Genomic DNA, 24,998 nt, shown 5'->3' on the forward strand with positions numbered 1-24,998 from the left:
TGACGTCATTTTGTGGAATGGCCGGGAGGAGGAAAGAGTTTGCGAGGGAAAGCAATGTTGTTATAGTCAGAGACTGTTTGTAAACGAAAGCTGGTTTAATATATATGCTTGGTTTAAAGCAGTACAGAACGAAAAAAGGGACGTTCTTCGGCTGCGTAGCTGTGAAGGTCTGTCTAGCTTGATGCAAGCCGTGTAAAATTCTGTACAAGTTCGCGATAGCTGCATATGTTACGGATTCAAGATGTCTTCGTTCTTCAAACAACTATTCCCGTTCATGAAAGTCAAGAAAAAGAAGGAATTTTCTTATATTATTCGTGGAGTGGACCCTTACACTATCTGGAATCTTGTTGGCGAATTAGGAGATGGTAGTTTTGGGAAGGTTTATAAGGTGAGATTAAAATATATATTAAGTATTAATTTTAAGCTCGCTGAGCTTTCGGTGCCGGCTAAACTCCATGTTGAAATCCGCTTGATACAGGTTTTAGCTTCCAGTTAGCAATATTGCGATACAGCACACTAGATTGTTGATGAAATATTTCCGTTGTTAATTCCGATCGCGATGCAATAGGGAATAATGCGTCGAAAAACGTTTGTAAATTTCCTCAATTGTTTCTAAGTTGTGTACATGTGCCAGTTTTTGTGGAAAATATCTTTGGTTCTCGTATCAGTATTGATACCTGTTATATCCTGACGGCGTTAGAAATATGTCACGACAAAGCCAGGCATTTTGTGTATCTTGATCGTGTTTTATGCAAAGTTGTTCAAACATATACATGATGTACAAGTTATGTTTTAAGTTGCTGACTGCAGTCAAATCTATAAGTTAAACAGATCTTTAATTTTTTAGTTGTTGGGCTGCAGGGTTTAAATCAAGTTTTACAAAGCAACTCACACCTTCGTACAGAATGGTTTCCATTCCTGAATTGAATTGCAACAGACGTTGTGGAGTATTTACATAAGCTAACAACACAAATAATTACTACATTCAACTGGGAATTCAACGAAGTGTGACATCAAAAAAATGTACCTCTGACGGTAATATTTAAATATTCATGGCTTAAATGATATTTGAGGGCAAAACTGAAGTGCTGCATGAGTAGAACACTTGACTAAACAACAAAAATAAAATATGAAACAAACAGGAACATTTTGTGGGAGCATTGTTGTTTTTTTGGGTATTATTTCCTCCTATGGGGAAATGAATTAGTTTGAAATTTGCACTGCCTAGCTTCAAGGTGCAAATTTTTGTCACAACATGAAATCTCAATATATCTTGGAATCAAAACATTGTATGCAGTGCTTGTAGTCAATGATCGGTCAGCGTTTTCTTGAATAAACCATATCGGGTCAGAGAATAGAAGCACCTGTCCTTCATGATTTTTTTTTGTCCTAGCTAGAAAAAGGAAATTCTGTCATAATTGTTTGTTAAAGGTAAACTGAATTAGAAGTTAATGGGGAAGAATAAATTTATGTTGGTTAACTTACTAAAGGAAAAAGAATCAAAATAAGCATCAGATGGTACTCTATTGTGTATATGCAAAACGGAATCAACTTTAAAAATGTGAGGGCCTAAAACATAAATATTATTATTAGGAAAATGTGAAATATAAATTGCTTGCCTTTTCCCTGCCATATGTTTGCATTTTAAATCTAAAACGTCTACTGCCTTGGCAATTATATGTAAATGTTTTCAGAAATGGTCTTTTGCATATTTATTTTTCAAAATATGGTTTATTTAAAGGTATGGTCCTTTACCCCAGAATAAAATTCATGCTCTGTTTTAAAAGTCTTGTTATTTGTCAGCTTAATTTCTGCCTTCATTACAGCATTTGACATCTCTGGTCAGGGTGAAAAAAAAACCCTGATTTTTCAGCTTGCCTTTCGGCAAATTGGAACCATTGTATGCTAGCCCAAAAGGCTTTTCTTAGTGATCTTACCTTATTACATGAAATTTTCGCGACACTTTAATTTCGCGAATTTCGCGATTCCAAAAAAATCGCGAAATTAAAGTGACGCGAACAATAAGTGTTGCGAACATAACATGCCACGAAAATTAAGTGACTCACATTATACCAACAATAAAAAAAAAAAATTTAGTACCACTGAAGGAAGGATTTTCAGTGTAAATGGATGTTCTCGTTAATTGACTCAAGAACGATAACTCATGCACGTACAAACATGACCTACTTGTAGACATTGTAAGAAGTCTAAGAAGTGCTCTGTTGTTGCTATTGCCGAGAATTAGTCCCTCCCTTGCGTTTTTGTTAATTTTAACGTTATTGTTCCTTTGATGAAGTCGTTTTATTTAATTTAAGGGCATGTTATATAATATTGGCAAGGAAATGTCAATTGTGTCTTACTGAAAACGCGAATTTAAAGTGATTCAAAATACAAAATTTTTGTAAAATCGCGAAATTGAAGTGTCGCGAAATATGCGCACCTCAAAATCGCGAAATATACGTTTCGCGAAATTTCATGTAATAAGGTACTTCATCTGCCAAGGAAAAAGTCCAAAAATGTTACTTGCTCATTGGATAAGTGGTGGATAACATCCACTAGCCCTGGGCTATCATGTAGGATTTTCTTTGCACAGTGCTCCAACTGGAGTCGAACAATGCTATGAATACTGATGAAGTAGCATCACTTAGATCTGAGTGGCATCTGTGTGATATCATTGTGTAGATCCAGGAAATATCCATATGCACCCCAAGGACATTCATTTGAAATTCCAAGAGACCAAGAGATTAAGGTTGGAGAAGCCAATTTTTTAAAAGGATTAAAGTTTGAAACTCAAGTGAAATTTCCAGGGGGTGAAAGAAAGGTGTTTCAATCCATACCAAACCTTCTGTAAGTAGGGGAGGGTTTGTGGATATTTTGATTATGGAACAACACATTATTGACCATGAAGTAAAAACCAATCACTCAAAACAAGGGTCACATTTAGGTACAATCATATAAGTTTGCATGAATGCATGAATATGTGTTGCGATATGCAAATGTAAGGCAGCTGGTATCCTCAGGAGGAGGGAGTGTGTGTGTGTGTGTGTGTGTGGGGGGGGGGGGTTGAAGTTCTAGAGCTTATCACTAATAAGAGAAGAAGGTGTACATGTCAAAGAAAGGTGATGCCTTGCGTACCCACGCAATGCATAAAAGAACTTATATGGTACTTGCAAGTGCTTTGAATTTGTAAGTTTTTTATGGGTGATTAAGAACCAAAGCCAGTTTGAGTGCATGCCTTCACTCCTTTTTAAAATATTACTGGACTCCTAACAGAAATGTTAAAACATGTGCAGTGTTCAGGTGGTCCACCATGACAGTTTACAGTACAGGCTTTAACCTGAGTTGTTTTGCATTAAATACATGTCTTTAGGCTGAACGCAAGACAGATGGTATTCTGGCAGCTGCTAAAATCATTGATGTTAAAGATGAAAGTGAGCTGGATGATTTTATGGTAGAAATAGACATTCTGAGTGAGTGTAAACACAAACATGTTGTGGGAATGTACGAAGCTTACTACCATGACAATAAATTATGGGTAAGTAGTCAAGATTTATGTCATTTATCAATTGAAATGAGTTTCTGTCTAAATCGTTTATAAATGTTTTCTGGATGTTAACTGGAGTTACACTGGTATTGCTACATGTAGTTGTTTAATAGACAGTATTTAAAGTGTATATGACACGAAATCTTTTTATAATTATTGTCTTTTTTCTTTCGTTGATATGCTTAGATAAAGGATTCATAGTTAAAATTTGTCCAAAATTTTTTTTCCGTCTCTTTTCTCCCTAAATTCCCACCTCACATCATAAATCAAAAAAAAGCGAAACGCTTTTGGCCGCACGCCGGTATGACAAAAGGTACGTCACATCACCTTTGTGACGTCTACTTGTTTGATGAATTTTCAAGATGGCTGAGAGTGCGATATTTCGGAGGCAAAAAATGACGGGAAAAATTTTTGGACAAATTTTAACTATCAATCCTTTATTTAAGCATATCAACGAAAGAAAAAAGCCAATAAAGATTTCGTGTCATAAACACTTTATAATAATATATGATTCTGCATATTTGCAAGAACAAAATGTCGAGTATAACATTACGCAAATTTTTTTGCAACATCAAACTTTCCCTTTTTAAAAGATTTTTCTTACCGGTAAATCGCAAGAGTTTGTTTTCAAAAAAAGAGTGGATCATTCCATTAATGAAAATGTTCATTTACTAAATGAATTCCCCAACTTTATGAAAAGGTTATTGTAAGTGTTGCAAAATATAACTCTTCCAAATTTGCAAAATGAAGATGTCAAGAAAAACTTAGTGTTAAAAAAGTATCATAAAATTGACTATAGAAACTAATGGTACCATTGCATTAAATAATAGTTAATAAGTAGTTTATAAACAGTCAATGCTCAATGCTTACAGTATGCCCCTCCATGCAGGCATATTTTTTTAAAAATAAGTACCGTAGTGGTGACATGTTAGGGCAACATGGCAAAATACAGGAGAGATAACCTGTGATGGACTAGTATTCCATCCTGGTCATTTCATAGTACATGGTACTACTGGCTGTGTATACCACTCCCATGGGAAGGTGTGGGGGTGTTCCCATGATGGGCGCCACATCAAAATCCAGGACCGGTTCACAATTTGAAGGTCAGCTTCGAGCCAAAGTGGCGCATACTGCCGGAGCTTATCCCGGTTTCCTTAGCATTAAGCAGCTAGGAGTATTTCTACTCCCCCCTGGATGGGATGCTAGTCCATCGCAGGGAACCCCCCAGCATTATTTCGCCGGTACCCATTTATACACCTGGGTGTAGAGAGGTACTATGAGAGTAAAGTGTCTTGCCCAAGAACACAACACAGTCACCCCGGCCAGGGCTCGAACCCGGAACGCTCGCTCCGGAGTCCGGCGTGCTAACCATTAGGCCACCGCGCCTCCCGGCTCACAATTTGAATAAACGTTAATCTGAAGAGTGATGGTGATGGTTAATTAAAGTCAAGATATTACCTAAAGTTGATCATACTAACTCTTGTGAATATCACCATGAAGTTACCACCCCAGAAGGGTACCTTTTCTTAGGCTAGAGATAATAGAGGTAGAGATTTTAAAAGGGTAACGAAATCTGTCACAAGTTAATTAATAGCTAAGGCCTTTTTAAAATATCTCAAACAGACGTATAGAAAGGGATGCAATGTTACTACTGCAGAGAGGTGTGTGAAACTTGGGGTACCATTTAGTGTAGAAAAACAGTTTTCTTATCTGTCAAGGGTCCTTGGGGGCAGGCATCATCGTAACACTTTGTCGAGTGCAATGAGATTCTTGACACTAGCCTGCCAGCGATGCTTGCAAACTGAAACCAACAACAAAATTTTATGCAAATCTGCTCTGACAGTACAGTTGTCCACCATGTTGAATTTTTTTTAATGTTGCTGGCTGTAGCGTTTCAAATCTAATTCCGCCAGAAAAAATAATCCGGATATCAATAACTATTAATATTAGTTATCCATAACTATGATAGTTATTTAATCATAGGTTGCTTATGTTTGCAATTATAGTAATTTTTTTATTTCTCATAAATCTAATTGAGTTAAGAAAGCTGATTCAATTTTGTGTTTTAGATGATGTTGGAGTTTTGTTCTGGTGGAGCTTTAGACGACTTAATATTAGGTAAGCCTTGCTTAAGGACGTTCGCGCTAATTTTTTATGCGCATCCCTACTGCGCATGTTATTCATGTCGCAACGCCATGCCACGCCATACTTTGAGCGCACGCGCTGAGTAAAATTTCTAAGAAACATATAGGGTGAGTTGCCGTTCCGCTTGCTTCACTTGCAATTTGCTCTCTTAAGGTATCAGCCACCGTTAAAAGGTGCAGTTTTTCTAAATTTGAGATTTTGTGATGTTCAGATAAAGCTCTTCAAGGGCGTTCTTTTACAAAAAAGTTCACAAAAAAATCTTATTTCTGCGCGAAGTTATTGCGCGATAAAGTTTTTGCAAGGTTAATTATTTTAATTGCCCGTTGAGATGTCCTGTCAACGCGTCACGAAATCCCAGATCCATTGTTCACGCAAGAACATATTTGCAAGAACAAGCGGTAAAGCGCCGAATGCGGGCAGTCGGTTTCCGCGCCAACAAATGAAAGCCGATCGTAAATTCATGTTGAAGAACCGGTTGAAGATCAAGAAAATGGTCACACTGAATAGAAGACGCGCTACTGTTCAATGGAAACAGACACGCATACCGGTAAATATTGAAATAAAACGACAGTGACGGTGGATACGGCCTGCCTTGTGAAACATTTAGGGTTTACAATCGACGATATTTGTTGTCTGAAAATATGTAAGCCTTAAATCAAATTTATTCTTACCCAGCTAGAACTACTAGACAAGTCTCATTTCGGCAAGCCTGTTTTCTTTTGTGTTGACCGAACGTTATTTCGAGGCTTCACCTTCACTTTCAGCAGCAATCGCCGTTTGTTAGCGGCTTTGTCGCGCTTTCGATGAATCAGCACACAACCAAACTCGAAGCATGTCAAATTATATAACATAAATGCGGCTCCGTATGTGGAGCGAAAATTTTCTATAAACTGTATAAACCTCGATTTGTATCCGGTCAGAAGATAAAAATATATCGCCACGTTCCGCGTAAATGTTTTGCCTGTTGAATGTAACCTGTCAAGCATCTATTGTTAGAGAAGGATGACCCTTCCTGGTAAGCATCAACCTTGACGTTCCAGGCGTTATAATCCCATTATGGGTAAGACTCCGCAAAAAATATATTTCGCTTTTTTCTCGGAAAGAAAATTTCGACAAGTTGAACGTACGTTTTTAACTCCAAGTCGGCAGCCCCTGAACCGATTTGGCTGAAATTTGGCCAGCTTATTGCCAGATAGTTTTTCTCCAAAACCATGTCTGCGATTTTTGTTTTCTTTTCTCGTTTTCGAATAATTTATATTTTTCCACAGGAAGTGGCGATGATTCGTCTCCCCTAACTTCATCTGCGCATTACAAAAGAACAAACGCACTTGTCAAAAATCTGAGACACGGTTTTTTAGAGAAAGGTGTTAAGAGGCAACACGATGTTTATCGTTTTCTTCCGCTTATTTTCGGCGGGCCTGGAGCTTGATTTACACAGACATATACTTTCGCAAAAACGTCTCAATTTTGCGTTTATTTTAAGTTTTCGTCATTTTTAAAGGAATAATTCATAATCTGGAACTATTAAGCTTTCAGAAAATGTGTGGTTTGTAGGGGTTTGTATTAAAAACAAAAGCGCTGGAGCGATCCGGGCGCGGACGGTCCTGAAGGGTGGCTGATACCTTAATGGACTACCGGTACTTTTGTTAATTGATATCTACGTTTTGTGAGAAAATAAAAAATATCTATCAAGTGGAAGTTTGATTTTTTTGTCACAAACGAAACGAAGTCAGTGACCCCAACTTCTTTTTGCATTTCTGACACAAGTAACTCATCTGACCGCAGCAAAAAAATTAAAGAAATCTATCAAGTAGAAAATTTTGGCGCGAACGTCCTTAAGTTTAGCATGCAAAAAAAAAAATGCCTTTTCCACCCTATTCCCCATGTGGGGAGATGGATCTGATGATGGTGATAGACAAGCGTATGCCATTAATTTGATCTGTGGCAATGTTAATCAGACCCCAAATAACATTGCACTAGCTACCGCTTTATGTTTGTTTTCTCAATATGTAAAAACTACTTCATGCATTAAACTGATTTCTTTTCTTCTTTAACAGAACTTGAGAGAGGTCTTACTGAAGAACAGATCAAAATAGTCTGTAAACAAATGTTTGAGGTAATCACGTCTGTATGTTTTTATTTTGTTTCTCTGACATATGCCTGTTTAAGTCCTTCTCTTGTTGAAGTGAGGTTCCTCATTGCAGGCCCAAAAGAGGCCCACTGAATCAACCAGCAGATTGCGTACTACGCAATTGTTTAATTTGTTTCTCCTCTCCATTATAGTGCCTCCACTTTCTTCATACGCACAAGGTGATCCACAGAGATTTAAAAGCTGGAAACTTGCTGCTAACAAATGATGGGAACATTAAACTTGGTAGAGTATCAAAATATTTGAATATTACTGAGTATCCATAACAAAAAGATAGTCTGTACTGATAAATGAGAGTCTGACTAGCACTCAGCTTAATTTGCAAATCGAAGTCTGTAACCAGCATAAAATATTATGTTTTCCCCATGGGGGGGGGGGGGGGTAATCCTATATAAAAGGGTCAGGGATACTCATCATCTCTCTTAGGGATATAAATTGTGGATTTTTAGTCATGAAGGTCTCGTTTAGGGCTGTACACGAAGAAATATAGAAATATAATTTCTATTCCTAGATTTGGTATCTTTTAGGGGTCAAGAAAAGGTTGAGCCACACCCAGAGTGATCTCTTTTAGGGTTCTTTTCAAAATTTCTGACAAGCATCCCCGCCCCTATGATATAGGAGCCCCCCCTGGGTGTTTTACTTTCTTACCATACAATGTACCTTGGATGATAGGATAATATGCTGGAATGTAATGTTATACCCGTGTAAAAAAGAGACCGGGATCCCGGCAGGATCCCGGCACGTCGGGATCCCGCCAAGAATCTTGCCGAGACCAGGATCCCGGCAAGATAGCAGACTTCCCGCCAGGTTCCCGCCTGGATAAATTTCCCGCCACGGATCCCGGCAAGAATCTTACTGGGAATTATATTCTCGCCAAGATCCCGCCAAGAAAAAAAAAAATTTCTGGCAAATTATTATTTTACAGCGTGAATAAATCTCGGTAGTGTTCTCGGCAAGAACTCACTTCTCAGAACTCACCGGGAGAAAGTCGATGCTTTGAAATTTTCACAAATAATATTATGCTGTGGTCGGAACACAAGTCATGGCGTGTATTGATGAAATAAACTTAAAGTACTGAAAGTAGTACTTTATAAACCAGTTTGATTTTTAAAATGTCGAAAAATATTTAATACGTGACGGTGAGCAGCGTACGTGGTTCCCACGAGGAAAGTTTTATCAGTCTAGATGAACTGGCACGACAAAGAGGCCATGATAATAATTAATAAGTGAAGATAAATTAAAAGATAAGAATTTTTATTGATTTGCGGTCTGTTTTTCAAGCTTTTTTAACTCTTTCTTACCTTTGAGGAACCTTAATACCTTTGAACAATCCAATGACAAACGTCTATGACAAATTTCTGTCGGCCTTTTTCTTCCAGTTGCAAATACAATCAGGAATTCGCTGTAATTGCGCTTTTTGCATTACAAAAATCATCTAGATGCTATTTTTATTGTGGCTCCGAAGAGGTTATCAGACTGAGCTTTATATTTTTAGAGTTTATTTACCTTCCCGTAGACCACGCACAGCACTTCCCACGGCGAAGATGTTCCCAGAATATTCCCGCCTTTTCCCGCAAGGTGTCGTGAACTGAGCATTTCGATTGGCTGTCTTAGGTCACGTGGGCAATTGTACACGCCACCCGCGGGCAGAGAAAAAAATCATTTTGAGTTGGAGGAGAGTTGGAGTGTTTTCTCTTCACAATCAGGGCTGGAAAATGTGTTTTTTTGGCTGCTTTTGTTATTAACTCGAGTTAAGAATCGACCTTACTTCAGGGAAAAGCTCCTCTGTGGAAACTGCTGGAATTTGCTGTTAATTCAAGCGACAGCTTGTTAGTGTATTCGACAGCACTATCTTGTGGGATTGGTCGACGGAATAATTTGTTGACTGAGCTACAGCTGAACTGTGTTTTTTAAAAAACTACAAAATTCCAAAAGTGGAAGGAGATAGACATTTTGAATAAGGACCATTCAATGCGAAGTTGTACCTGTTGATGCTTGAGACGTAAACTTAATGCTTAATATTGTATTGTTATTTAAAAAGCTTCGGGAAGGAATGCTTCTTCGTCTCCTCTGGTCTCCTTCGGCGATTTGTTCGCAGATGATCAAAAGATAGTTCGCTCGTTTGGTAGATCACATCATTGCATCTTCCTTCACTTGAGCAAGAGGAAAAGGTTAGTTGCCTTTATGTATTCGTTGTTTCGTTTAAAACATTTCACAGAAGAATATTCACTTTTTTGCTTGTGAACTAAAGCTCACGCTCTCTCTCTCTCTTGTTTGCGAAATATATGTGTTTGGTGCCAAAAATGTGGCCATCTTTTGCTGTAAGCTTCAGAAAATAAATGATGTTGTTTTGATACAGAACCAGTGTTTGTTTTGTCGGTATGCGAAACGCCAAGATCTGTTTACTATGTTTTTACTTAGTTTGTCAGTATTTGATTTACGCTGTAAATAAATGCCAGAATTCCTGCCATGAATCTCTTCGAGAAAAGAAATTGTCGGTAACCAAAAGTATTGCTGGGATTCTTGCCATGAATCTTGTCAAGATGTTGGCTGCCGGGAAGTTCTCTTCAAGCCAAGATTATGGCCGGCGGGAAGTTTGCTCCCGCCGCGAATCTTGGCGAGATTTTCGGCAAGATTATGTCCGCCGTGAATCTTGGCAAGATTTCAAGATTCCCGACGGGATTATGGCCGCTGGGAATTTCGTTTCCCGCCAGGAATCCCGGTCGGAATCCCGCCTGGATCTTGCCGGGATTATGGCTGCCGGGATTTTTATTCCCACCAAGAATCCCGCCGGGATTGCTACCGGGATTCCTGCCAGGAGGCGGGATCCTGCCGGCCATAATCCCGCCAAGATTCCCGCCGCGATCGCTACCGGGATCCCGCCAAGATCCCACCAAGATCCCGGTTGGTTTTTTTACACGGGTATGACATGTAACTATTTGAAAAGTATCATTTTTGAGGCAATGACAAAAACAACAGCAGCACACTTTATTGTACCCATGACAAAATATTTAAAATTTACTTTATTTTCCAGCTGACTTTGGTGTTTCTGCCAAGAACAAGAAAACAATACAAAGAAGAACAACTTTCATTGGAACACCTTACTGGTGAGTTTCACCACCCACTTACTCAGAGCCCTTAGAATTATTGCAAGTTTATATTATTTTATGTTTTTAGGGAATTTCCTTGTTTTAGCAGAGATCCCTGGTTTGTGTTGAAAATGTCTATATAGATTTCCAAAAAAATTGTTGTGTACATTGTTCTATAGGATGGCTCCAGAGGTTATTGTTACAGAGACTTGCAAAGATGATCCATACGATTACAAGGTAATATTAAGCTTACAATTTTGCAATGTGTCTCGCATATGCAACCAACTCTTTGTGTTGTTGGCCAAACCTGGCCTTGTCCAGCACGCAGGCTCAAAATATGAGCCAAACAGGAGGTTGGACTAGGTAGGACACTTAAATGCACAGGCACCAAATGTGTAACCACTTTTAATTTATTCACATTCTTCATGCAGATTTCATCCAATCAGAAGTCAACTGCAAGCTATTCCACGGCTTTTGATTGGATTAAATCTCACGAAAGAATGTGAATAAATTAAAAGTGGTAGATTTGGGGCGCGTAATTGCACAGGCCAGATGTGCAAAGTACTATGACACCTGATATTTGCCAGTGATTCTCAATATCATGATAAATGATCAAAATAGCTGATATCTGGAGTGCCAGATATCAAGTTTAAGTTTGCCTCTTATTCCACAGCATCAGCTAGTGTGCCTGCTCCAGCAATTTGAAATCAAGAAATCATGCATACCCAGAGCAGGCAGCAATGAAAATTACTTGTGATCTTGAAAGTTAACAGTAACAATACAACTGGGTTTTGCATTTTGCTTGCCTGCGAGAAGGCTCTCCAAGGTGTAGGAAAGAAAGAAAGAAGAATCGGGGCAGCTGGCATTTTGCATTTCATAACAAGAACATAATGATGCACCTCTTGCTAATGGTGAATTTTTTACTTCATTGTTAGGCTGATATCTGGTCTGCTGGCATAACACTCATAGAGTTGGCGGAGATGCAGCCCCCTTACCACGACATGCACCCCATGAGAGTGCTGTTCAAAATACCTAAAGCTGACCCTCCTCTGCTCCAGTTTAAAAATAGATGGTAAGTTTGTTGGTGAAGAGAGAGGGAACTGTTTTTTTATTCAAACGGCCAGTAAATTGACAATGTTAAGGTGAAAGCCAAATTGATGACATTTTTTCAGATTGGTAATGGCACTAATTTTGGTCATATCAGGGGGTCCTCACTGTGTCTTGTTTACTGTCAGTGTTTCTTATGCTATTGATTGTTTCCAGGTCCAAGGACTTCCATGATTTTCTTTCTCTTTGTGTTGTGAAGTCTGCGGAAATGCGATCTTCTGCAGCTGATTTACTTACAGTAAGTAGATGCATATGGTTCATTTTTAGGTGACCACCTATGTGTGATATTTTTTCATATGGTACATGCTACTAGTTATGTTTGAACTGTATTTGTATGCAAAAATGATGCCAGGCATTTAGCAAACTTGTACAAACCTAATGGCTAAGGAGAGTTTACTTTCGTGAATTCATTATGCTCATTGTGCTGAATAACACTTACTTCTTTCTTTGGGCAAATTGTTAGGTTTGGGGGGGGGTGGGTGGGCGGTTTCCCAAAACTTCTTTTTCTTATTTTTGTCGTTCTAAACCCCCCCCCCCCCCCCCCCAAGAAGACAATAGTTTCTTTTGTTAAGTTAAGGCAAGCATTTAAATTTAAACCACAATATATACAGTTTCCATATATATACACCTTATTCGATGGTTTAGGTTAAACATATAATACGCGCGGATATTTTGCGAGTTGCATAGTATTTTTCCGAGCCCCGTAGGGGCGAGGAAAAATAAGAGCAATGAGCAAAATGACCGCACGTATAATATGTTAAACCATCGAATAAGGGATTTATTATTCCACTAATTATTCCACTTTGTTTGGGCCAGAACTCCGTAAGTTTGTCAGCCCGTATTTTTGCCCTGTTCTACTGTGTAATAACGTGGCATATTTTGCGCGTTCTTTTGCCCTAATATGGTAAAATGGCGCAATAGTGGAATAATAATGTGACTTACAAGCCCTTTGTTCTCTTCCTTGTTTATCAGCATCCTTTTATTGCTGACGTTGTTGACCATAAGCCTCTAAAAGAACTTTACAATGAAGCAAAAGCTGTTGTGATTGAGGAATTCGAAGATCTCCCTGAAGATAAAGAGGTTTGTGTTTGTTTTAGCTTTAATGCGCTGTTGAATAAAAAGAGTGCAGCTTTACAAATCAGAGACTCCATACTGTATGGCAGCATTCAACCTAATTTTTAATTATATACGGAAACACAAAACAATGTCGAATCTACTTTCTTGGAGCCCTGCATCCTTTACAAAGGATCTGTGGAGGAATGTGCAGTGACCTTATGGTTATTAGATTGGACTCCAGATCAAAAGGTCAGGGTGTAGTCCTAGCCTGTCCTTGTGTTGTGTTCTTAGGCAAGACACGTGACTCTCACAGTGTCTCTCTCCACCCAGTAGTATGTAAAATGAGTATGGCCAGAGTATGGCAAATTGTCGGGGCAAGCTGACAAAAATGCTGGTGTTATCAGCGATAGACCTGAGCATCGCATACACAAGTTGATTAATACTCCTAGTCACCTTATGCTACAGAAATGTTAATTTATCATAACTTGAAATTAGCATCATCACTATTGAGCCAGCAGGCTCCTCTGAAATCATACAAAAATGGTGTTTGGCATTTGCAGACTGCAGACTAAAAGTATATATCATGTTATCATTACCATTATTGAGAGCTAACCATAAACAGGCTAACCAGAGAGTTTTCAGGCTAACTGGAGCACTATTCAGGCTAACCGGAGAGTTATTCAGGCAAACCGGAGCGCTATTCAGGCAAACCTGAGTGTTATTCAGGCAAACTGAAGCGCTATTCAGGCAAACCGGAGTGTTATTCAGGCAAACTGGAGCGCTATTCAGGCAAACCGGAGTGTTTTTTAGGCTAACCAGAGCGCTATTCAGGCTAACCAGAGTGAAAGTCTGCAAATCTACATTCTGCATTTGTCAGAGGCAGCCTGAAAAGGGTCTTTGATATAATTTATGACAAATTTACATGCCCCTAGTTGAAGAAAATAACCTTTGCCAAAGAACTTTCGACCGGTAATAGGCACTGTTATGATTTTCTTTATTATCTGAATCTTTTTAGAAAAAAGGTAAAGAAGGGCTTAAGGCTGCAGAGTCTACTGAGTCTTTGGACGAGAGTGAAGAACTGAGCAGCGAGACAGGCTCAAAGGACTTTGACAAAGAGGGAGAAGGCAGAGAGAAAGAGCTTGAAGAATCTACTGAGAATGAAAAAGAAGTAGAAACAAAGGAGCAGGACGAAGAAATCAAGGAGCTTGTAGACGAGAAGAAGGAAGAGATGGAGGAAAAGAAGGAAGAGGTAGAAGAAAAAGCTGCAGATGCAGAGGAAAAGAAAGAAGATGAAAAACAGGCAGAAGAAATTGTGAAGGAAGGTGAGCCGGAGGAGAAGAAAGGGGATTCAGAAGAAGCAAAGGAGGATGAAGTACAGCAAAAGAAAGAGCATGTAGAAGATGAAAAGGAGAGTGTAGAAGAGGAGAAAGGGGAAGCTGAGAAGAAGAAGGAGGTGGCTGAAGAAGAGAAGGATGAAGTGGAAGAAAAGAAGGAAGAAGCCCAAGAAAGGATAGAGAAAGCTGAAGAGAAAGAGGAGGAAGCTGAAGAAAAGAAAGAGGAAGTGGAAGAGAAGAAAGAAGAAGTGGAAGAAGTGGAAGAAAAGAAGGACGAAGCTGAAGAAAAACGTGAGGAAACTGAAAAGCCTAAAGAGGAAGCTGAGAGTGAAAAGGAAGTGCCGGAAGATACGCCAAAGGACGCCGAAGAAAACAAGGAAGACGCTAAAGAGCAAGTGGAAGAAGTGGAGGATGAAAAAGATGGCGAGGGTGAGGGTGAGGAGACTGCAAAGAAGGAGCCACAACCAGGGGAAGGTGTACCTGAGGTAGTAGTAACAGAGAACGATGTACCGGCAGCAGAACAAGAAAAGGAAACACAGGAAGTGCGAGATAAATACTCAGCACGTTTAGATAACATCTTAGACAGTCTAGAGGAAGATGAACAAGCACAGCCCACAGGCGGAGGCGAAGAAGCTTCGGTTACTCAAGAGAACGAAAAAACTGAAGATGGCGAGAAACAGGAGGAGCAAGAAGAAACAACTACAGTTCAAGAAAAGGAGGAGGAAAAGAAAGAAGAAGAGAAATCTGGTGAAACTGAAGAATTAGCCAAAGAGAAAGAGACCGAAGATACAGAGGATAAGATCAAGGAGAATAAGGAGGTGAATGAGGATGAAAACAAGACTGAAGATAAAGAAGATGAGGTGTTTGATGATAAAGAGAAGGCTGCAATACCAAATGGTGATGTGTTGATAGAGCCAATTAGCAAGAAGAAAAAACCATCCAGTAGTAATGAAGAGAAATCAGAAGCTACTGATGTAAGTAGAATTTTAAAGTTCTCCAGTTTTCTCTTTTACTGTCAAAAATAAGCGACGGACATAAACCTTTCCCTACCATCCTTAGAAACGTCATAGCTCAGTGAATCTTTTCTTCTACCCGTTTTGCAGCAAGCGTTGAAAGCGTGGGTTACAGGGTATTATTTCTAGGCAAGGTGCTACGAAGGTTTTTAAAGTTTCAGTGGGTTTTTGACATCCTTGATATCTACCAGTCATTAAACAACGCTGACTTCATAAAGGCGGGGGAATGTTATGGGATTTCGACAGTTACATTTGTCTTATGTTGGGAAGGCGCCGTTGTCCCATTCAGGGAACAAGTGCTGTTTTAGCAAATCTTCGTTGACGTTTCCGATTTTTATTGTCCAACCAAAGAACAGTGCGAACCTTTACGAGTGCTCTGAAAGTTGCCTTCATGGCGCAAACAGTTGCTTATCACCATCTAGGTGAAAACTGTGGGATCAGTCCGGTCTCAGATACCTGAGCTCGTTATCAACTGGTACTATGTCCTCTGACTGGTCTTAGGGTTAGCGTCGTGGGGCTTAGATGTAATTGGCGAGAGGTCTTGTCCTGTTTGTGTAATGTGTTGTTCAGTGCATAGGTTCATGTTATTGAGTGTGACACATACTGTGGCAATATATACCAAGGTAGCCCGCAACAGACTAGCACCGTTTCCAGGGAGAGTAGTAAAACACCTAGACGCTTTTTGCTTGTACAGATATCAGTATCATTGAAGGTCTGGTCTGTGTAACCCTCCAGGCTTGCTTAATGGCAGACGCTACCATTTCTCTTACACACTCTTTCTGGTTTATAACTTGCCAGGGCTCGGAGGAGAAAAATTTCAAGACACTGAAAAGGATCCGTAAGTATGAAAAAGATGGCAAGATAGTGACGGAGACAACATCACGAGTAGTAGACGTGAGCCAGGAGGACTACAGGAATGCTCTGATGAAAGAACAGCAACAGAGGTACTAGTAACTTATCCTGTGCTCTTACATCAAGAGACGGTTAGTACGACATCCTCTTCCGCACTGAACTCCCCTGTGGACGGCCATGCAAGCCCCCGCCCAGCGCACCCCGCCTGGGGGGGGAGGAAGAGCAGCGCGCTCGAGGGTGGCCGGCCCAGGATGCATGGACGGAGACGTCACCACCCGGGAGACGCCAGGGGGGAGGGAGCACCCGAGAAAGTCCCCACTCACGCAACAGGGAGTGGCAGGCCAGCAAGCGACGGTTAATGTCGCAATACAAAAATCCCAGTTGTGTTGCAGGAATCTAGGTGTCGAGTAACCTGTGTGTAGTACTCGCGATCGACTTGCAGGCTAGGGGACCGACTTAGAGCGCGCGTTGAGGAGTTTTCTTCGTTGTTTTTACAGACGTCTGTATAAATGTTAGTTGTAGGTAACTCGTGTATTCTGTATTGTAGAAAAGTCAATTTACGTGAGATGAAGGTTCTCCAGCGTGAGGAACAGAAACAAGGAATGCTGCTTATGGCCAAAATTCGTCGTCAGTGGGAAGCTCAGGAGCAACGATTTGAACAGGAGTTGCAGGTATAAACTACTGCACTTCACAATACGAGTAGTGTATGGTGATACATCACCATACACTATTATCATCGTAATTTTACAGGATGCATTCAGGTGTTCTGAATATTTATCGCAAAGAGATCCTTACTAAGTGATCCCCAGAAACACGCATACAGACACATTTAGGTTAGGCCATGAACAATGGTGCTACGTATACGTCCCCAACTCTTTTCGAACATTTTTGTTGAATTTATTTGTCCCCACATTTATAAATAGTGAAGTTGTAGGAGACAGGACTAACGCTTGACAAAACGTTCCCGCCAACTTTAGTGCAGGGACGCAATCAACGGAGCGATGATAAATTCTGCTATCATCACTTATTATTTTAAGAATTTATCATTTTACACTTAAGTGTGGCTGTACACTAAAATGTGCAGCCAGTGTAACAGCCTTCTACGCAGACGTTCTTTTAGCTGTCACGCAATTTTCGCGTGACGAGCAAACGTCTGCGTAAGAGGCTACCAGTATCATCTTTCCAGACATTTTTTAGGCAATAGTACTATAATTTCAGTTTTGTTGTGTTTCTTTTCTTTATGAAGTAACATATATATTGCAGTGCAATCTTGAAGCAAAACAGTGGTAACTTGAGTTGTCTTTTGTAGGATTTGGAGAAGAAATACGAGTTAGATTTGGATACGTCTAGTAGGAATCAGAAGAAGGAAATAGAAAAACTTGAACTGGCGCAGAATGCTGACCTGCGTACTTCATCACGCAAGATGAAACAAGACCAGGTAACATCAACAAACTTGGGTCAGTTTTTTAATAATTTTTCCCCCGCATTGATATCCTCTTGGTGTTTTGGAGGCGGGAAAGAATTTCTGTAACCAGCGTTATTTGTTAACGCCTGTGGAGCAGCATTAACCAATTCAACGACAACAAAATAAACCATTTTTTACGGTTATAGCAGGTCTCCTCGCAGCCGCTATTTGAGCGTCCCTCAACACTTCTGAAAAGCGTTGTGTGACGAACGGTACCTAGGCGCTATTAGCGGAAATAACAGTGTAACTGATTGACTAAACATTTATTCTTTTCCACAGGAGAAAGAACTGAGACGATTCAGAGACAGCCTGAAAGAAGAGCAGAAGTCTTCTAAAAAAGAGGTTTGGAAAATAATGCTAAGTTTAATAACTTTCTTGACTAAACTCGTACGGCTGCAGAAAGTGATAATCGCCCTGCGCAGGAGGTGCTGATGTAAATGAATGAACGGCACAGGCCCCAGGGGGACACTGGCCCCCGAGAGGAGCAGCGGGAAGTGACCAGCGTAGTACATTTTTTATTTATACATTCGGCTGCAGAAAGTGTTTACTAACTGATTCAGTAGACGGAATGAGCGTATTGTTAAACCCCATACCAAAAATAGCATTAGAAGATTTGAAAAGTCAGTTGTGCGATGTCGTCAGCGCCTGTTCAGAGTGAACATTTATAATGATTTATAGGATTTGCTGGCTGTAGGAAGAATTTCTGTGTTATCTGCCTCGTTTGTAGGTTTAGTTTACTTCTAATTTAATGCATCGTTTCCAGACTGTGACTCACTTAATGGCTCTGTTGAAGGTCGATCAACTACCAAGAAATCAGAGGAAGGAAAGTTGGAGAAAGAAAAAAGAAGAAATGGAAGTTTCACAACGGCAAGCTGTGAGTACATTGTGCAGAGATTTTTCCAAATCAGGTTCTTGTATTATGGGATACTTATTGACAGTTTAGGCTAAGTCGGTTCTTAATTAGGTTCTTTATTTCTACAGAGTAGACATCGTTATTAAGTGTCTGAAAATAGTGTAAAATCTGGTCTGTTCTTCATTAGAAATATTTATTAAGGTACCCATGTTGCCAAAAGTCCAACAACATTAATTGATCAATGATACAGTAAAAAAAATATAAAAAATATTTAAGACCCTTCGTGAAACGGCATCGCTTCTGCATGCATTGCGTGCCATTTATTACTGTAATGGGAGAAATTGAATTGACATCCTTTTCTTCTTGCGCTGCAAAAGCCATTTCTGGGTGACTGTTTTCTGTAAGGTCTATCGAGGTCATTGTTTAGGATAACTCTTTTCTCGTTTGTACAGTTGAGTACAAAGACAAAAGTTGCTGCTTTTCATTTGATTAACTTATTCTAACTTGTTCTAAATTTATGTCAAATTTTTCGTAGGAACACGAGTTTTTAGCCATGCAACGGGTGGAGTTTGAGAAATTTTGTAAAGAGCTGATTGAGCTGCACCGTGAACGGATGTACAATTTGGAAATGCAGTTCCTTCAGGCCAAACACGGACTCAAGAGAGGTACGGCTTTCTTCTGAAACGCGAGTAGTCCTCTTTCAGATCTACAGTGTCGTTGTTCATAATTCGTCTCATCTGATCGCCCCCAATCTTAACCATTCTTGTTTCTGTTTGATATATTATTACCCCTTTTCGTGTCTTCTACCTTACTAACCTATTGGTGAACGCTTCCTTCTATCGTTAGGATACGTGGCGGCCTAATCGTTAGTGCACTAATCCCCGGGTCGACGTGGTCCGGATTTGAGTACTACGTGGGGTCATTGCGTTGTGTCTCTCCACCCAGGGGTATAATTGGGTACCAATGATCGGTTATTTAACCTGGCAAAATGCTGAGTGGTAACTTGCCATGGACTAGCATCCTATCCAGGAGGGATTTGCAATACTTTTAGTCGCTTCGTGTTACGAAAACCAGAATAAGTTCCGCAGCTGTAGGCAGTTGGCCGACTTTTACTCACTGACCTCACACGAAAATGACTGTTTATTGAGATCGTGGCTAATGACTGGGAATGTTATTGTTTGTTTGCAGGTCATGAGGCAGAATTGTGGGAGATAGAACAGCGGCAACTGCACGAGAGACATCAGTTGGCGAGAACACAACTAAAGGAGACTTTCTTTTTACAAAGATCACAGATGCTGAACAGACATCAAAAGGTCAGTGTTGGCGGCGCGCCAACATCAGGGACTCTTGGTCTGTAAAAGTGCAAAATTAAGTTACTTTCAAAAGTGGTACTTTAGTTGTGCGTTTTTTCGGATAAAAAAACCGAACAATTGAAAGGAAGATGTTGTTTTTTGATGATCCAGCTGGCCAGTCGAACAGCCAATAGTAATCATCAGCTCTAGACAGTATTGATATGGGTGGAAGCTCCGGAGTAAAACCAAAACCAATCTAACCCTTATTTGTTAATATGCTAAGTGCGGATTTTAGACGGGGTTTGGAGGAAAGGCCATTCAACCACTTATGACGTCACCAATTTAACCTCAGCAGATTTTTGTGACGTGCAGCTATTGACCTCTTTCTGACAGAGCTAATCGAAAAATACGTGGTCAGTTTTTGGGTAAAATTGGTGCTAAAACAGCGCCAATATACCCGTACTTGAACATGGTCTCCTTTCCAGGGTTCTCTATTGATTAAGATCAACACCTTCCCGGCCAGTAGAAGGGATGACCTCTGAGTAAAAGATAGAGAGAATAAGAAAGTAGAGAAAAACGTAAAGGAAAGGAGCAAGGAAAAAAAATCGGAACGGTTCAGCATAAAAAAGTCCAAAGTTTGGCTTATGCGCATGCGCCAAGTAAAATGTTGTACATGTTTTACATGCGACATTGCATCTGAAACTTACATGTTGTGTCCAGAGCTTGGTATTTCTTGCATAGTTTTAGCGCACTTGGACCGTGTTCCAAGATTTTCGAGTAACGGTTAAAGAACACCTGTTTTTGGAGATATTTCCAGCATATTAAGGGTTAACTCGGTTGAATCATGTTTTCCCGCGCTTGGCGCCGGTTGCAAGTTTTTTGCTTCGAGTTCTGATAAGATCTTTGCATATTTTGCTTCTGTTGTGATTGGCTGTGATTGACTAGAAAAACGCTCCAAAAAATAATGCCACTTGTTGGCCTTGAACCATTTCATGTTTAGTTGATTACATTTGCTGCGGTCTTTGCACTATTGGTAAAATTGTGTCATGGTATTTTCTGTCAGGAATGTGAACAGCACACTCGTCTAACCAAACTAAAGGAGGAGGAAATGAAAAGACGTCACGAGATCGAGAAAAAACGGCTTCCCAAGATACAACGAGACGAAATCAAGTCCAAAACACAGCAGTACCGCAAATCTTTAAGGATAGAGAAGAGAGTGTCGGTGGATATGGAACGAGAATTAATGAAAGAGGTAACATGCAAACAAAATTGTTGTTATTGCTTTCAATGGGGGAGTAACTGGCTTGAGATAACACTTTATACAACTGCAATTAGAACTAAATTACTAAAAGAGACAAATCCAGTTGGTGCACACAGGACTCAACAACGATGAGATAGCTGACAGTGGTTTCATTCAATTCAGGGAGCAATCGCATGTTTTTAACTAATGTTTCGTAGGCAGATATAGATTTCGTCAACCTTCTACAACACATTTTGCGTATATAGAGTCAGGATACTTGGCTTTCCTTGTTAATGTCTTAAGTGTAATTAAAGACGAACCAAGCGGTAGACAAAAGCGCGAGAAATACCATTGGCAACAACTATGATCTTGAGACTTAAAGGAAGGGTGTAGGGGCTGTTCTTTGAAACGTACGTCCTTCTTAGCGTCGCTTGTTTTTCTTTGTTGCAAACATTTTGATAGGCTTGCTTACAAGTCGAGCCACAGAGCGCGAAGTGCAAAAGCTCGAGCGCGGGGTCTACTACCACCAAACCGGAAACGAGAAGCGAACGACTTTATGAACGTCTACATTTTGACCGTGAACAGCTAGAACTTTGTGTAACCTTAATGTTCAGTTATGGGAATAAAGTAGAAAAGGAAGGAAATAATTTTGTTCTTGTTTTTCAGTTTGAATTGATAGAACGTAAAAGGGCTCGTACAGAGTACGAGAAGATGCTGTTCCGACAGGAAATGGAAGCCGAGGAGCTCCGCATCTCCTCTGAATCTGCTCTCAAGGAGTTACAACAATTACAGGTCAGATACTCAGCACTATGTAGATAATTTCTCTTTGTTTTATCGACTGCTCGTAGTCTAGAAGGTTAGCAAACATTTCAACAAGTGAAAAGTCCAATAAGCTTGTCTATGTTTTGTTTTGTAGAACGAAAAGCGGCATATGTTAATGGAAAGCGAGACAACGAAGTTAAAAGAACGAGACGAGAAACATCAAGCTCAGTTAGAGACGTGGAAAGCCGACCTTGTACCAAGAAAGAAGGTAAGATACGCGCGTGTCACCCACGCGTGGGGACTGTGCTACTCTTCCTTATTTCGTGTGCCTGCGATTCACAAAATAAAAGCACGTTTAACACATGTATTATCTTCAAAAATAATCACAGAGGACTGAGAAATCACATGTAATAATCTAGTTTTTGCTGTGTAAGCGGAAATGAGACTAACAACATCAGTTGCCCTAAAAGTCTCTGTACAGTTTAACCGTTTGAGATATTTTGTGCCTGTGTGAGGCAAGTAAGCTAAATCACTTCATATGCAAGGCACTTTGCTAGGAGAATGTGAAAACTTCTCGTTTTTGACAAATTAACATCTTATTCTCTTTCTCTCATCAGACACTCGAAGAGGAATTCGCGCGCGAGGACCGCGAACAGCAGTTGTTTTACTCGCGGAATTCGACTGACTACCCAATCTCCCCGGAAACGACGATCAAAGAAGCAGAAGAGGAGCCTGGGGAGATTCAAGTGGATGGAGTGAAAACTCCAGAGGACAACTCCTCTAGTAAATCATCCAATAGTGGATCAATGGAAGTCTAGTTCAGTCTCAGCTTTGTAATTCATGTACAGTTTCTATTCTGCAGTTTGATTGCGGATTTTGCAGCCAATTGGAAGAAGGCGGTATCGCGCACTCGAGGCTAACACTCTTCGCCGTCTTTTTGACATGTCTATGTTAGTTTTACCTCGGCGAGGCAATAAAAATCCAGTTAAGCTGAAGAGGCGGAGAAGTCAAAGAAGTCGATAAGTTTTTAGCTCTTTGACGAGCTAAGAGCTTCGGAAAACCAGCACAGATGTCAAAAGTATAATACAAAGATAGCAAGTTGGAACTGAGCGGCGCGTTTCGCTTTTTAAAGCGAAAAACGATTCCCGAGTCGGAGTCGAGTCGGTTGTTAAGGAGCAAGTACCTCTCGTTCGGTATCCCGGGCCTTCCGTGGAGCCTCACGAGCCCGCAGTTTTCGTCAGAGGCGTTGCTAGGGAACACAAGACGTTAACTGCCGGCAAGGTGACGTGAAAACTTTCGGTGTGCTCGCTGTTGCTTAGGCATTTTTCTGATTGGCTGTTGAGAATCGGGAACCGTTCGGGTACTCGTTCTACCGACTGCATGTAATTGAATAGTTAGTAAATCAATCAAGCGCAAAGGGTGAAAAGATTTATACTTTGGGAATTACAAAGGCGCCACTATAAAGTAGTTTAAAGATACAAAAATATATCATAAATTTGACGTTTTACTGCTTATTTTCAAGACTGGACACCTTATTACCTTACAAAATAAGTCAATAAGCCAATCAGAATTCGCTGAATGAACTTGTTCCCGGTCATGATCGTGGGTATCACCTGATTGGTCAAAGAAATGACGTGACGCTCTGATTGGTTAGGGCGCGTTAAACAAGTTTCTTTTGGGGAAAGTGCTCTGAATTCACCTGTTCTTAAAAGTATCTGTTCCTAAAAGTACATTAAAGGGGCTAGTTTTTAATAAGCTCAGATAAGTTCCCAGTCACCTTAGAGTCCAATTTACATGTAACATATACAGACATTATTTGGGGTTGTAACGCAATCCTTTCTTTCAACAACAAGGAAAGATTGCGTGACAAGTCAATGGAAAGGCCCACAGTGGAGGCTGAATTTCCTTCCACATAATTACACAAAATTAACCCAAGAATCGAAACAATACTTTCATAAATTTATTGATTGTATAATACACAGAGGGAATTTTCGCTAAAATTATAAGTTTTTTCAGTATTTATAATTTTGTTTAAATGTGATTCTCGTACCATTCATCAAATATGTACTGTACTTACTGTAACTATTCGTTTTGTTCTCACATTTCATAATTTCTTTTTTTCCTATGCCATGTAGAATTTTATTTCACTTCATAAGGTATTAGTGCTATATAATTGTTTGAAAGGTTCAGGAATGCTTGTTCCATTATGGTATATTTCACCAAAACTTTGGTACTTTTTTTAACTTGGTAAGCTATTAGTATTTTGAGGTTTTCTTCGATTTGGAGATAATTTTATTTCTCATTAAGAGAATTGTTGATTTCGTGACGGTTACGCCTTCGCCCTGGCCTTGCCGATTGCATGACTGGCTTCTCAATTGAGTCCACACTGGACCACTAACGTACTGTATAAATTCTCCAAAATAAGAGGCCAAAGAAAAGCTGTAGGTATATTTTCTTGCTTAAAGAATTTTAAAGCGTGAGGTAGCGGGCCAAAAATTCTCTATAAAGTAGCAAAAAAATCATCCTTCTTCTTTTTGTACTTTACTTTCAGTTTTATTTTATAATAGTCTGAGAAAACAGACCTCTAGCTTCCGTGAGAGAGATATCGAGAGAAGTCTGTTTTGTTAGCCTGCTTGCTACTAAACGTAACTATCTAGATTTCGCGCAGTTATTAACCATAGGGGGGATGTCTGTTCCCGTGAAATGATTGTTTTGTTTTGTACTACAGTATTAGTTCCTGGAAAGACAAGAAATTGCTGTACTTATAGACTATCTCCTGAATCTAATTGGAGGTCTTAATAAGAAAGATAAATTTTTCGAAATGAATCGAATAAAAAATTATTAATTCTTTGCGTCTACTGTTTTATTCATTTACAGTACAGTTTGTTTCATTTCCTACTCTTTCAATCAGCATTTAAAAAGATATTTGATTATTTTCCCAACTGCCTTCAGGCGCGTAGGAGGGGGGTTGGGGGGGTGCGTTTTTTTTGGGGCCTTGCTCCCTGCTTCTGCTTGGCGCGGAACTTTTGTCTACTCAGGAATAATTTAAATTGCGCAAAACCCTGTTTCACGCAATTATTACTTTGAGTACTCTAAA

General features: G+C 39.8%; 1 protein-coding gene across 2 annotated transcripts; it reads left to right on the forward strand.

Annotated features, from left to right (window-relative positions):
• Positions 1–24,754, forward strand: LOC144643667 (uncharacterized). Of its 2 annotated transcripts, XR_013568949.1 has the most exons (23): positions 1–388; positions 3,371–3,535; positions 5,614–5,662; positions 7,747–7,805; positions 7,973–8,063; positions 10,873–10,945; positions 11,107–11,164; positions 11,863–11,999; positions 12,191–12,272; positions 13,007–13,114; positions 14,106–15,398; positions 16,236–16,381; positions 16,837–16,960; positions 17,599–17,727; positions 18,034–18,096; positions 18,548–18,628; positions 19,143–19,272; positions 19,796–19,920; positions 20,963–21,151; positions 21,806–21,931; positions 22,056–22,169; positions 22,519–23,080; positions 23,133–24,754. XR_013568949.1 is itself a non-coding variant. In XM_078502984.1 (22 exons), the coding sequence occupies exons 1-22, from the start codon at positions 242–244 to the stop codon at positions 22,717–22,719; spliced, it is 3,690 nt and encodes a 1,229-aa protein (XP_078359110.1). In that variant the 5' UTR covers positions 1–241; the 3' UTR covers positions 22,720–24,754. The 2 variants fall into 2 exon arrangements, 1 of the variants encoding a protein (XP_078359110.1); XM_078502984.1 differs by having other exon boundaries at positions 22,519–24,754.
• Positions 24,755–24,998: the final 244 nt, after the last annotated feature.

This window comes from Oculina patagonica, chromosome 2, assembly GCF_052425735.1.
Source record: "Oculina patagonica isolate OP01 chromosome 2, crgOcupat, whole genome shotgun sequence".
In the NCBI taxonomy this organism is placed as follows: domain Eukaryota; kingdom Metazoa; phylum Cnidaria; class Anthozoa; order Scleractinia; family Oculinidae; genus Oculina; species Oculina patagonica.

Excerpts from the sequence above, each read along its gene's own strand:
- LOC144643667 (XM_078502984.1), top strand. The coding sequence starts at position 242 with ATGTCTTCGTTCTTCAAACAACTATTCCCGTTCATGAAAGTCAAGAAA. Across the intron at positions 11,165-11,862 it reads ATGATCCATACGATTACAAG|GCTGATATCTGGTCTGCTGG; the intron begins GTAATATTAAGC and ends CTTCATTGTTAG. Across the intron at positions 16,382-16,836 it reads ATGAAAGAACAGCAACAGAG|AAAAGTCAATTTACGTGAGA; the intron begins GTACTAGTAACT and ends TCTGTATTGTAG.